Source organism: Cimex lectularius, unplaced genomic scaffold (assembly GCF_000648675.2).
Source record: "Cimex lectularius strain Harlan isolate CLEC.00 unplaced genomic scaffold, Clec_2.1 scaffold222, whole genome shotgun sequence".
NCBI lineage: Eukaryota > Metazoa > Arthropoda > Insecta > Hemiptera > Cimicidae > Cimex > Cimex lectularius.
Genome location: NW_019392817.1, coordinates 819,639 through 831,612, shown reverse-complemented (window position 1 = coordinate 831,612; position 11,974 = coordinate 819,639). Strand labels below are relative to the sequence as shown.

The following is an 11,974-nucleotide window of genomic DNA, read 5'->3' as shown; positions in this document are numbered from 1 at the left end:
TTCTTGTGTCTATTCCCCAAACCTCCTTGGCCTGAACTAGCAGCAAAGAAGAAAAGGGTGTTCACCCGTCGAGCCCGGGCAACCTGACACATCTTACCCCAAAAAGGCTTGACGGGCTTAGAGTGGCGTAGCTCGCTACCCCCTCGGAACGCCCTAGCGAGCGACGGTACCCGAACGAGCCGCGAACCGCGAGCCGCGCTCGGGGGAAACCGCGCGTCACATAATTAAATTAATTCTAATTAATTCAATTGAGTTGAATTTTAAAAAAAAATAAGCATAACTGTTACTTAGTAGTACTAATTTGTACTAATAGCTAGCTTAAATGTTTGCAGGTAATACAATTGAATTGAATGTTAGAACATGAATGTAATCATGTTTACAAAGAGATTGTCACAATAGTCATAAAACAAGTTAAATTAACTGTTCTGTGCAGTGTTGCTTGATTTTGACAAAGCATAAAGTTCCATATCTGCTGCATAGCGCTCCTTCGATTTTTCGTACATATCATAGTAGATCTAAAAAAAATACAGAATAATTAAATAATATAAATTGATGGAAAAATTGCACAAAAAATGAGTTAATATTTAATCTTTTCATTTTACTCTTTTTAATTAAAATTAGGGCTGGCAGATTAATCACAAAATAAATCCAAATAATTATCAATTAATAATTGTAATAAACATATAAGTAAAATATAAAAAGGCTGAACCTTCTGAATTGGCTTAATTAAAAAAGCCCACTGAACCTATCTTGTGAATTTATTTAGCCATCTTTTACAATTGTAAAAAATAAATAAATACATGTAATTTTTAATACACTAAAAAAAATACCCACAAGCCATCCAAAAGAAAGCTTAAAATTTGAATCTTAAATCATTGTTTATTATTGCTTATATATTACATCATATTTGCATGGGCTGAAATTAATATTAATATATAGTATATAACAGATACAGAAAAACAATCAATAATTGTAGAAAGTACTGTCACCTCTGTTGCTTATTATATTATTATTAGACAAATAACAAAATTAAATAGTATGCATTTATTGGAGTTTTATATTTTTTTTTATTTTAATTAGTAATCATGCATGCTAGATGAAAATGTAGGGTTGGTAGAAGTGGGGCATCGGACAACAAGGTAACTCCCTACCTTTTTGTCATCTTGGGTGAGCATATTCCACTTGTTGGCTAAGTGCTTTGTCACTTCAACTTTAGAGGGCTCAGGCTGACCTATGCTGGTCATTTCCTCTATCGTTGAGTTCCTCTGCTCCTGGCAGAATTGAAAATATGGATTGGCTGGCCTTTTAGGAGCATTTTTATCAACAATTTTTGTTTTCACCCGCTTTATGCTGCCTTTTTTGCCCTTTTCATTTAAAGGACACTGGAAATTGTTAAAAGTTTAGTTAGGCTTGAATTAATTGGTGAATAGAGAGTGTAGCACCTTTGAGTTCTTGCCAAGTGCAGACTTCATACAAGAACCTTCAGATAACGGATCTTCTAAATTTAGAGGTAATGGAATATTTCTCCAGTTATCACAATGCATATCCAACCTGTTCATTAGAAATCTAAAAGCACTGACAATTAGTAATTGCTATGTATTATTATTTGTTGAAATTAATTTATAGCAAAACACTGTTGAACCTGCAATACAATGAACCTCGCTTGATTGTACCTAGTCTGTCTATTATTGCTGGTTTTGTCAAGATATATTTTAACATTTCTAGCTCTTGAGCAGTTGGTCTAGAAGATGACAAAATACTGGAACGTGTTTATAGACAAAACCAGTAAGGATAGGCAGAACTGGATGATTGCAAATTGATGAAGCTATAGAAATAACTCACTTAAACATATTCAAATATTAAAGCTTTTTTAAATAAAAGAATCTGGCTACAGCATAGAACTAAAAGTTTAATAGGACAGACATCACAAAATTAAAATCATATATGTATTTAGATTAGAATTTTGCCAGTAACAGATTGTACACTGACAATATAGCTGGAATTAATATACAATTTTTCTTGCTTCACTAATGGAGTGATGTTCAATTACTTATCATATCATTATTAATTGTGATATTAACAAGTCACTTAAATGTACTGTTGTTTACTGACCTTCTTTCTTTCCTTCGCCTTTTCAGAATTTTTTTGACCTGATGAATTCTATTTACTAATCTTTCATTGTCCTGAAAAATAATGCATTTTATAATACAACTATAGAAGTAGAATTCTATGTCCTAATCTTTCAATGTTCTGAAAAATTAATTCACTACTTTTCAACTACTACTACTAAATCTCAATTAAAAGCCTTAATTAATTGTCCTGAAAAATAATGCATTTTATAATATAACTATAGAAGTAAGTTATTAAGTAGTTTACTTAATAATCGATTAGTGACTAATGTATAAAATGTAAACAGTTATAGTTATAAACACAAACAATGAGATAAATTTTACACATTAAGTAGGAAGAATAAAGACAAATTATGAATAAAAAAAAGTTTTGTATATATACATTAGTAGTGTATGAACTTCGAAACAACTAGAAATATCCACCATAATTTGATAAGTAAACAAATATTATTAGACAAAAAATAATAAAATATAATTTATATTCGTGTGTGTGTGGTGTGGTGTGGTGTGGTGTGGTGTGGGGTGTGTGTGTGTGTGTGTGTGTGTGTGTGTGTGTGTAAAATATTTATTTATTTGTTGCAAAGTTCTCCGACAGATGTTATTAAACCATGTGTCATACTTTTGTTTTTCTTTCTTTTGTATGCTGTACTAATGTCTGTAAATAAAAGTATCTCTATCTATCTACCTTGAGGGGCGCATCCAGAAGATAATGGGTTACCTCAAGCAGGTAACCACCAACACACACACACACACACACACGCACGCACGCACGCACATGCACACACTCACACACACACAGTTCGGCACACACACACACACACCGAGTTAGGGATGGTTAGGGACACACACACATGTATATATAAACCAAAAGTGAACTTAAAAGTTAAATTCCTTAACAAAATCAAACGATATTTCCAGGCATGATGGACATAATTTATTAAACTCTTTGGGTTTTTGTGCCATTCAAAAAGTCATATAGACAATTGAGTTCCAAATAGAAGCTGACCAAATGAAGGAGACGAATCACCCAGGCTGGAATATTCTGCTAAAAAGTTAATAATATTTTCAATTACACGTGAGTTGCAGAGAGCAAGACCCAGAGTTTCCCCCCACCCACCATGATGAATCAAATGTACTAACTCGCATCTCATCTTGCACAACCAACTCAAATCATTAGTAGAAAACCCCCTGTAATTGACTTTATAGACATTGAACAAACATAATGAGTGATCGAGATGTTTATAAGAGGACAAGTGAGTCAAGGCATTTACTTTAAGAAGGCAATCATTTTTATGCTTCTTGAATATTTGATTTAAAAGCAAACAGAAATTTATTTTCCATTCAAAGAAATTTTCAAGAGGAGGGCAATAAAGTATTCCATATTTCTGAAACAAGTTGTGCCATTGAGCAAACCAAGACAATTTCTTTTCAATAATTGAGATGGCTGTCAACCTGGAGAGCTTCACCACAGAAGACGTAAGAGATTTGAAAACAAATGGAAAATGAATCTCCAAAGTATAAATAAAAAGGAGATCGCAAGACGTTTCTAAAAAAATTAAATATTTGGGAGTGGCTGCTGGTAAACTAAAAATCTTCCGAATAAAAAACCATTGCACCTTTTCAATTACGTCGCACTGTTGGTAACCCAAAACCTGGCACTCGTAACATAATATGGCGTGACACATGGCATTAAATACACTGAATTTAACTTTCAGTGATACACTTTCATGTGATACTAGGTGATGCCACGATTGCCGCAACTACCTGACTTCACCTTGATGATAGTCTTCCTGAGGGCGAGGAGTTTTGCTATGTTCCGCCTCACATTGAATGGGAGGTCCTATTGTATGTAAAAACCTGTTCCCTTGAGGGCCTTTGGATTTTTAAAAACTTTTAATTTATCCTTAGATCGATCAAAAGTCACTAAAAGAGGACTGGTTTGACTCCCAATGCAGTAAGCATGGATGTCTATGGATCCATTTCCACAGACAGCACCTGCCTGCAGAAGTCAACGATGTAAATCTCCAAATCATTTCCTTCCTTGAGTTGAAGACCTTTAAATAACAAATTGCACTGATGTAGTTTGTAATCCATTTGGTTCATAATTTTATCTTGTTTCACAGAGATTTCCTTCATGGTAGCCAGTTCGTTCCGCAGATCCGAATTTTCCCTCTTCAGACCCTGAATTTCCTTCTTAAAAGAACACAGGATGCGTCCCTCAAACTCCTACTAAAGGCCATTTCAGTGGAGATAAGCTTTTATATTTTATAACAGAACAAGCTGTCTAATTTACAGGTTATGATCATTTTTTTTAGCATCTTCTTATCTATTTCAGGTTGAATCAGTATTTGTGTGGCCATCTTTTCCATGGGAGTGTTGACTGGTTAGCCTCTGCAGATCCTCTTCAGGTATAGATGTAAAGGAGTCCCATCAAGAAGTGGCCAGCGGTGAGAGGTGCAATGTTATTGGGACTAGGACTAAGTACAAGAATAGATCGGGAAAGTCACAAACCTTTTAACATGAAATTTACAAGATTTTACTGCCACCTCCCACAAACCACCAAATTCTGGTGTTGGGAAGATGAATTTCCAGGTAATATTCACTCTTCCACCCTCCTGCTGCACCTGTACCTTTGTGGGGGGGTACTCACTAATAAAGCCATTTCTTACGCTTATCACTACCTACATCTTTAATGTATAATCCTTAATTAGGACTTCCATTTCAATTTTAGAAGCAGTGGAATTTACTGATAAATTCAACAACACACCTTTATCATATTTCACAACAGGAATATGATCTGAAAACAATGAATGTCCACTTTAAATGATATTGTATGGGGTAACAAATTATAGCTAACTTCTAACATTTGAGTCTCATGAAAAATGACAACATACAACAAAACAAAACTGAAATCTTTTAAAAATGAAAGAAAATATATTCCATTTAAAATTGGCTAACCAGCGATATCCATCTAAATAAACTGGTACTATGAAAAAGTAGACAGAATCCATTGCAATTTCAATTACTTTTGAATTGTCAAAACTTTTAAATTTTACAGTATTATGGCGAATTAAATCCCTTTAGCTGCTATAGTAGACTCTTCCCCTTATATAAATTATTATACTCCTTAAATGATTGCACACTGCTGTTTGACCAAATAAACATTCATATTCTATATTATCATTCCAGAAGGCAAAAGTCAAATACATTCTCCATTGATTGCCGTAACTGATTGTTTCCAAACATGAGTACCTATAATATAACTTTTCTACTGTTTTTGTTGCTGCTCTTTGTACTTTTTTGAATTGTGTATGTAATGATGGAGTAGAGCTATAAAGCATCTGTTATACAGTATACAAATATAAAGAAACACAAACGTTATGAACATGCCAGACATGTACGACATCTCTAACACCAGACCGCATCTCACGATTTCTAAATAAATCTCTAACAAATTTGAAAATACTCTTGGTGATGAGCCTATTTGTATAGATAAGTTGTTGAAGTTTTAGATGGCAACTGATGTAACAGAATGTAGAATGGAATAAGAAAGGGGGGAACTGAAATCATAGTCCAGAGGTATTGATGGGAGGGCAGGCTGGTGCATATCACTGGACAATGGACAGACGGTGGTGCTGTGGGTGGAGTAGGGTGAGTTGCAGGAATCCTTGGAAAACTGTCAGATGTCGAACTTGAGAGGCATGTGGATGGTCACACAATTCAGAATCTTTTTCTAATGTCAAAGTGAGAAGGTTAAACATGATAATGTGTCCTGGGTCACGTGCCGCTACTGGGGCTCTGGTTTTCCGAGGTGTTCCTGGGCCTCTTCATCGCTTGGGTCTCAGTCTCCCAATTTTTGTCTAATTCTTACTCAGAGGGGTTGAGTTAGTAAAATTAAACAAATGGAAGAAACAAAATCACAGATTGTTTAACAACGGAGATAAACGAATAGAAAAAAATTATACTGACGACAAAACTACACAATTTATATTGATTAAATGTTACCAGCAATGATTTCTCACCTGCTGCATGACCTCGCACCGTTCTATTATAAGTTGATATTTTTTCCTATAAACGTCAATCTCCTCGGCCGACTCTTCTTCAGACTCGTCAGAGAACATAGTCACAGAAATCAAAACAAAGGTAGACGGTTGATGAAGATAAACATAACCTTCCTCAGTTCGCTTAGTTTTGAAACCGGTTATCTTGGTAAGGCTGGGTTGCTAGGACTAAATTTCCCCTGCGCCTTACCTTTTATACTTCCCATTATGAAAATTAAATAAAGAAATTTGAAAAAAAGCTATAAATTTGTTCAGGTTTCTAGGAAAAAGTTTAGTTAATTCCGCTTACATACGTACGTAGGTAGATACGTTGTGTCTATTGATATTTTGATAAAGAAAGGCGAAATACCTTACTGATTTTTGAGAAATGGCTTAATCGTATAGAAATGCAAAATGACTTCGGTAAAATAAGACAATATGCAAACATTTTTACTCGTGAAATTTGCCAAGTGCCCACTGCAGACAAACTGAAGGGAAAGAGTAGCGTTTTGAAATCCCGGTTTATATTGATTTGGTTTGAAGTTGATTTGGTCTTACTTTCACTACTGTCAATCGTGGGGCGTGGGCATATCCAGACACCGTACAAACTTTTAACATTAGGTTTAACATTTTAACATTTTAGGTCTTGAAATTAAATTCTGTTATTGAAAATGAATAGACAACAAGCTTCGGGGACGGGAAATTGCAAGGTAATTGCTTATTTACAGTTATCAGCTTTATGTTGGTGTTGCACTAGCAGTAAAAATCAAGAGTTAAGTGCCTCTATCCTGCAAGCATACGCGAATAAGCAATTTTTAAACAGAATCCTTTAGTAGTCAATGATTTAAATAATTATGCATTACACAGTTGGTCAATTACTATTTATTGCACAGAATAGGACGTACGCACAGAAACTACACTCGATATGTATAACATATAATACCTTGGCTAATTGAAGAGAGGAGTAGGCAGTGAATCGTTTCTTAAGTTCTTATTTCCCTCTCTGTTCCTCTTCTTGTCATCCTTCGTATGATAATAATGTGGGTAATATTTATGAATTTAATAATTTGTACGCGTTTAATTAACAATTTGGATCTCATGGTTTGGAGTAAAAGATATATTATACAACCTTGGGACAGGGATCTGTTTTTAGGTTAAATATTAAAGGACATTAGGTTATTTTCTAGTCCTATTCAAATTCAAAGTCAATTGTTCGATCTTAGCACTAAGAATGTGCTTATAATTGTCACAGTAAAAAATAATATTTTATTTGAATACCTGAAAAATAAAAAGAGGAAGATTAATGCTTCGAATTTAGGGTAGGAGCCTAAAAGCTTAGTTTCAGCTTATCTTTTTTATAAACCATTGTATTGTAGCATAAGGAATTTTGAAGTCCTAGGTTGTAAACTAAGCTTTATAAAGGCGGTCTATCGTATGTTCTACTCTATCAAAGTAGCCCTTTAATCAGGCCCTTTATTACAATTTAATTTATCGGGACTATTCCTCCCCGACCAGGATCACTTTACCTGTAGGCACCGGAATGAGCTAAGATTTAATGGACTTTTATTCTTTAACTAATTAAGGAGTTTTAAAAAGTTAGGTTAGGTCGATAAGGCTAAATTTAGTTTCTTCAATTTAATGCAACGGGACTACCCCCTTTATGTTTTAATTGTTTAGGTTCTGATAGTATTGCCCTGATAGTTGATAAGTAGATCAACTAGGGACAGATGTCCCGATTAAGCTTAGAATTTCCATGAATTAGCATGTCGAATAGTGAAAAAACGCAATTTTAGTTTGGGTGTATTCATTGTTACAATCTAGGTGAGGTTACAGTCATTGGAAATGATGGGAATGAGTATCTTGGAAGAAATTTGAAATCATTTATTAAAAACTTAGTATGTAAATTTGAGAGATCTTTAAGATTGTTTTGCCCTGACGAAAACCTAAAGGAGAGCAAAAGCCTGGCCCATACATCTAACATTTTAAATATTGTTAGTACCAACTTCGTTACTTGTTAATATCGTCGTTATCTGAAAACGTGATTTTTCAGTTTGTAAATTAAATGGTAGATATACGGAATTTGTGTTTGTATGCATTTTTTCTCGATGGCATTTCATCTACGAGGTTATGTATATATGAACCCTCGGAGTGTCGGTGTTTTTGAAAAAAAGCTCATTGTCCCCAGTCATAAATCGACTGTTAAGGCATGACACGGCGACTCATCATTGCAAGTTAAAGGTTCCGGGATTGAATTCAGTGTTCCTGAATTCGAACCCGGATCTTTACAGTGATGAGTCGCCGTACCCTGGCCTTAACCGTAGCGGCCACAGATCTTTTATCTTTTGAATATTTGTATTTCCGTTTTATAAATTCTATAAGGATGTAGAATTTCATTAATTTCCTCGACATTGCAACTATATTCCAAAAGTCTCTATGATTTACAATAGAATATTTTATGCCTGATCCAAACACAAAATGGTTTTCTCAAACCGCTTTCAATGTATTCTTAAAATAAAAATCGTTTTTCATAATTAATAGACGTCTTCAAGTCTACTGAATAAGTTATTTACTTATATACGTAACAAATGATTTAGAAATAACTGTAGTTAATTTTTTAACGATTAACACAGTCCGTCCTGTAAGAGATAAACGTAGTTCTTAGACAAGCCATTCATTAAGGTTAACTAAACAGCTTTAGAAAAAATGAAAAAAGTCTTATAATTTGTTTGGACAAAAAAATCCAGAAGGTTCAGCCATGTGCGAAAGGGGTCGAGTCAGTTAGAAGGCAATTGGCACGCAATTCCTTCCATTGACTTGTACCATTGACTCTAATTCCTTTCCGTGGTTCTTTCTTTGTGTGGAACACAATGGCCCAATCAGTTTACAGTCTCTCGTCTCTCTCTCTCTCCGTCCAACTTGAAAAACACGATCTATAACCTCTATGCCAGAACAACTTTTATATGAATCCCTAACTTTTCGTTTGATATGAAGGACAAAATGATATGGATTTGGGAAAATAATAGCCAAGGGAAGAGGGATTTGGTGAATTGATACCCTATATCTTTGGTCTTTATCCTCGTAAAGACATTGATTTTTTCTTTATCAGGGTGTTAATGATAAGGAACAACTTTTTTTAACACTGAACTCACGAAAGATTCTCAATAGTTTTTGCTGGCGTAAAGCATATTAATTTAAAATTACTCAGTGGATATGATTATTAGTTTTGTCACAACCCTTGTGTCCTTTTGGCTAATTCCAAGAAATGGAGAAAAATACGGCTTTATAGAAAAATCATTAATTTCAACAATATTTGCAGAAGGACTGGCATAATTAAAGGCTGAAACTTTGCCAAGATCTCTTTTTCCGCTGTTCCGAACAGTTCATAAAATTCTATTGAAATTAAATTCTTACTCATATATTTAATCTGGTTTTTATGTTTTTATTGTGGAATAAAACAATATATTTTATCCAGAAATGTTGCAAATATTTATAACCTTTTTTGCTGTATGATATTGTGTAATTTTGTTGGAAAAAGTTACAATTAGGAAGTCTGAATTTTAAGCAAGTAACGGCTAATGGCTATAATATATAGAAATTTATTATTAGTCTTAGAGATGAAAAGTTTAAAAGTTCGATTAGTCCAGGATGTTATGAATGTTAATGAAACATCGTTGCTGCCAAAACCGGATATAGGTCCGTAATAAAATCTATTTTACTCCCTGATCAGTCTGGTTTGGCCGATAGACGTTATTTGATTTCCACTTCAGATGTGCTTATGATTTGAAATGAGAAAGAATTTGGTCTTAGCCATGTTCACACCACCCAATGTATCAAGATTTATTTTAAGTTTTAATTGTTTTCTAATAAAATTGGGCAACAGGGACTAAAGCTGACAAATTCATAGCAAAAGTAAATCTAAAAATTCATAATGGCGGAGAGATTTCATTTTTCATTTTGCACTCCGACATCCTGTTAAATTTTGGATTCGTGAAGTACATGAATGTTTGTACACTGTTAGTTTCTTTTATTATTTTTAGAAAAGTCTTCATTCTAAAAACAGTAAAAGGTACGTTGAACAAAATCAAGCTGAACTACAGGCAGTAACATAAACGTTTACAGACAGTACTGGTATTAATAAAACAATAAATGTATTAAACAACTATATAGTTATACCTATATCGAAATTGGTTTTGGGTGATTTCTATTCACACTTCACTCCTTTAAGAGAGATGAATGTATAAGCCGATTTTACTGGATTCCGGCAAGGGATATGTATTGATCTTGCCGGCGCTTCGGGGGCGGCGCCGGGGTGGGAAGGTCGCTACCACTCACTCTCACTATCGCCTCCATGCTTACTTGGTATCTGGTATCCGGTCCGTCATACCGAAGTCCCATCAATTTCATTTGTATTGCATAAATAAACGTTCGAAAAAATGGGAAACCTGGAAACTGAACAGTCGTATTTTACCTAGTATATAATTGAATGAATGATTTTTGCAGAGAATCACCGATTCAGAATATTTATTGCATCCATAATTGAAATTGTTTTGTATCACTGACTTCTAGTCTTCTCTTTACTATTTTTTTTTAAATCACTCAATAATCAATCAATCATCTTAAGTTTTTATACTCAGATGACTGTACATTTTAATTGCAAAATTTTCTGGACTTTTTTTGTGTCTTTGTCTTCTTGCAAAACGGAATGGCTGATTTTTATAATGTGTAATATTTACACTAGTCATTTCGGATACTTCTTTAAATCTAATTACATTTTGTATTGACAATCTTAAAATTACTATATACTACAAAGCAGGTGCTTTACATCTACTTTAATAAATAGAGATTTATAGATTCACAAAATTTTGTACCATATATTATAATTAGCGTTCTTTTAACTTGTAAAATTTTTATCGCATCTATTTCAACTCACCATAAACCTCCGCTATAGTTGGCCATACCCTGAAAAAGTGTTTTTTAAGATGAGGAGTCAGAGAGATTTTTGGCGTGAAGATGACCCCAGATATCTATACTCCTCCATAACTTCAATTTGTTTATCCTGTAAGAACCCGTGATTCTTACGTGCCAGCCTTCCTCCTCTGCGAAAGACCAAGATTTTCGATTTACTCAGATTGAGAGAAAGGTTCCATTGAGAGCAATAATTTTCTTATGCAGCAGTGTTCTTCTGTAAAGCAGCAGGAGAACTAGCCAGGTTGACTACATCGTCAGCATAAAGAAGACATTTAGATAATAAATTAGAGCATGAATACCAAAGTCTTGGAAATAAGGAAGGCCGTTTATAAATAGAGAGAACTTTTTTCTTATGACGTTATCCGTTTTCAACAAGTTATTTAATTTTGTTAATGTTTTTTATCATTATATTTTATTTTTCTATTATTTTATTGTATTACATATTTTTATATTTTTTAATTAATTTTTTGTTACACATAGTGGTGGCGGTGGTGGTAGTGTTTGGTGGTGAGGTAGAGTGAGTGGTTGGGTGGATGTGAGGAGGTGAGATGGAGAAGTGAAGAGCGGAGGCTGGCCTAGAACCGGCCTTTCTTATCTACTGATGTCGCTTCGCCTCATCTGACTTTTCAATAATTAAATAAATCATTTGTTTTAAATAGATATGAAATTCAAAAAACTATAAACTGTACTTTCATGCTTATTAAAAAAAATTAAATTTCATTTTTAAATCAGGCGTAGTAAAATAGATTCGTCATAACCAACAACCCAATGCCTTAAATTTACTGAACCATTACGATAACCCTTGAAATAGCGCCCAGACGAAATGATGTTAAGTTG

General features: G+C 34.0%; 2 protein-coding genes across 2 annotated transcripts in view; one reads left to right on the top strand and one right to left on the bottom strand.

Moving 5' to 3' along the window:
* Window positions 1-346: 346 nt before the first annotated feature.
* LOC106672354 (non-histone protein 10) lies at window positions 347-6,657 on the bottom strand. Its single transcript, XM_014403712.2, has 6 exons — window positions 6,480-6,657; window positions 6,152-6,388; window positions 2,113-2,183; window positions 1,443-1,566; window positions 1,152-1,382; window positions 347-515 (listed from the first exon to the last, which is right to left on the bottom strand). Exons 2-6 carry the CDS (start codon window positions 6,248-6,250, stop codon window positions 417-419), a joined length of 624 nt encoding a protein of 207 aa, XP_014259198.1. The 5' UTR covers window positions 6,251-6,388; window positions 6,480-6,657; the 3' UTR covers window positions 347-416.
* Window positions 6,658-6,802: 145 nt separating this feature from the next.
* The window catches only part of LOC106672353 (monocarboxylate transporter 5-like), a 54,383-nt gene continuing 49,211 nt past the window's right edge, over window positions 6,803-11,974 (top strand). Inside the window, exon 1 of the mRNA XM_014403711.2 lies at window positions 6,803-6,879. The gene's annotated coding sequence lies outside the window, so the exon portion shown is untranslated. The remainder of the gene's footprint in view (window positions 6,880-11,974) is intronic.

Bases quoted from the DNA above. Each gene is read 5' to 3' on its own strand.
- LOC106672354 (XM_014403712.2), bottom strand. From the start codon at position 6,250: ATGTTCTCTGACGAGTCTGAAGAAGAGTCGGCCGAGGAGATTGACGTT. The intron at 1,383-1,442 runs GTGCTACACTCT...AACAATTTCCAG, and splicing joins CACTTGGCAAGAACTCAAAG to TGTCCTTTAAATGAAAAGGG. The intron at 516-1,151 runs GTAGGGAGTTAC...TATTTTTTTTAG, and splicing joins TCACCCAAGATGACAAAAAG to ATCTACTATGATATGTACGA.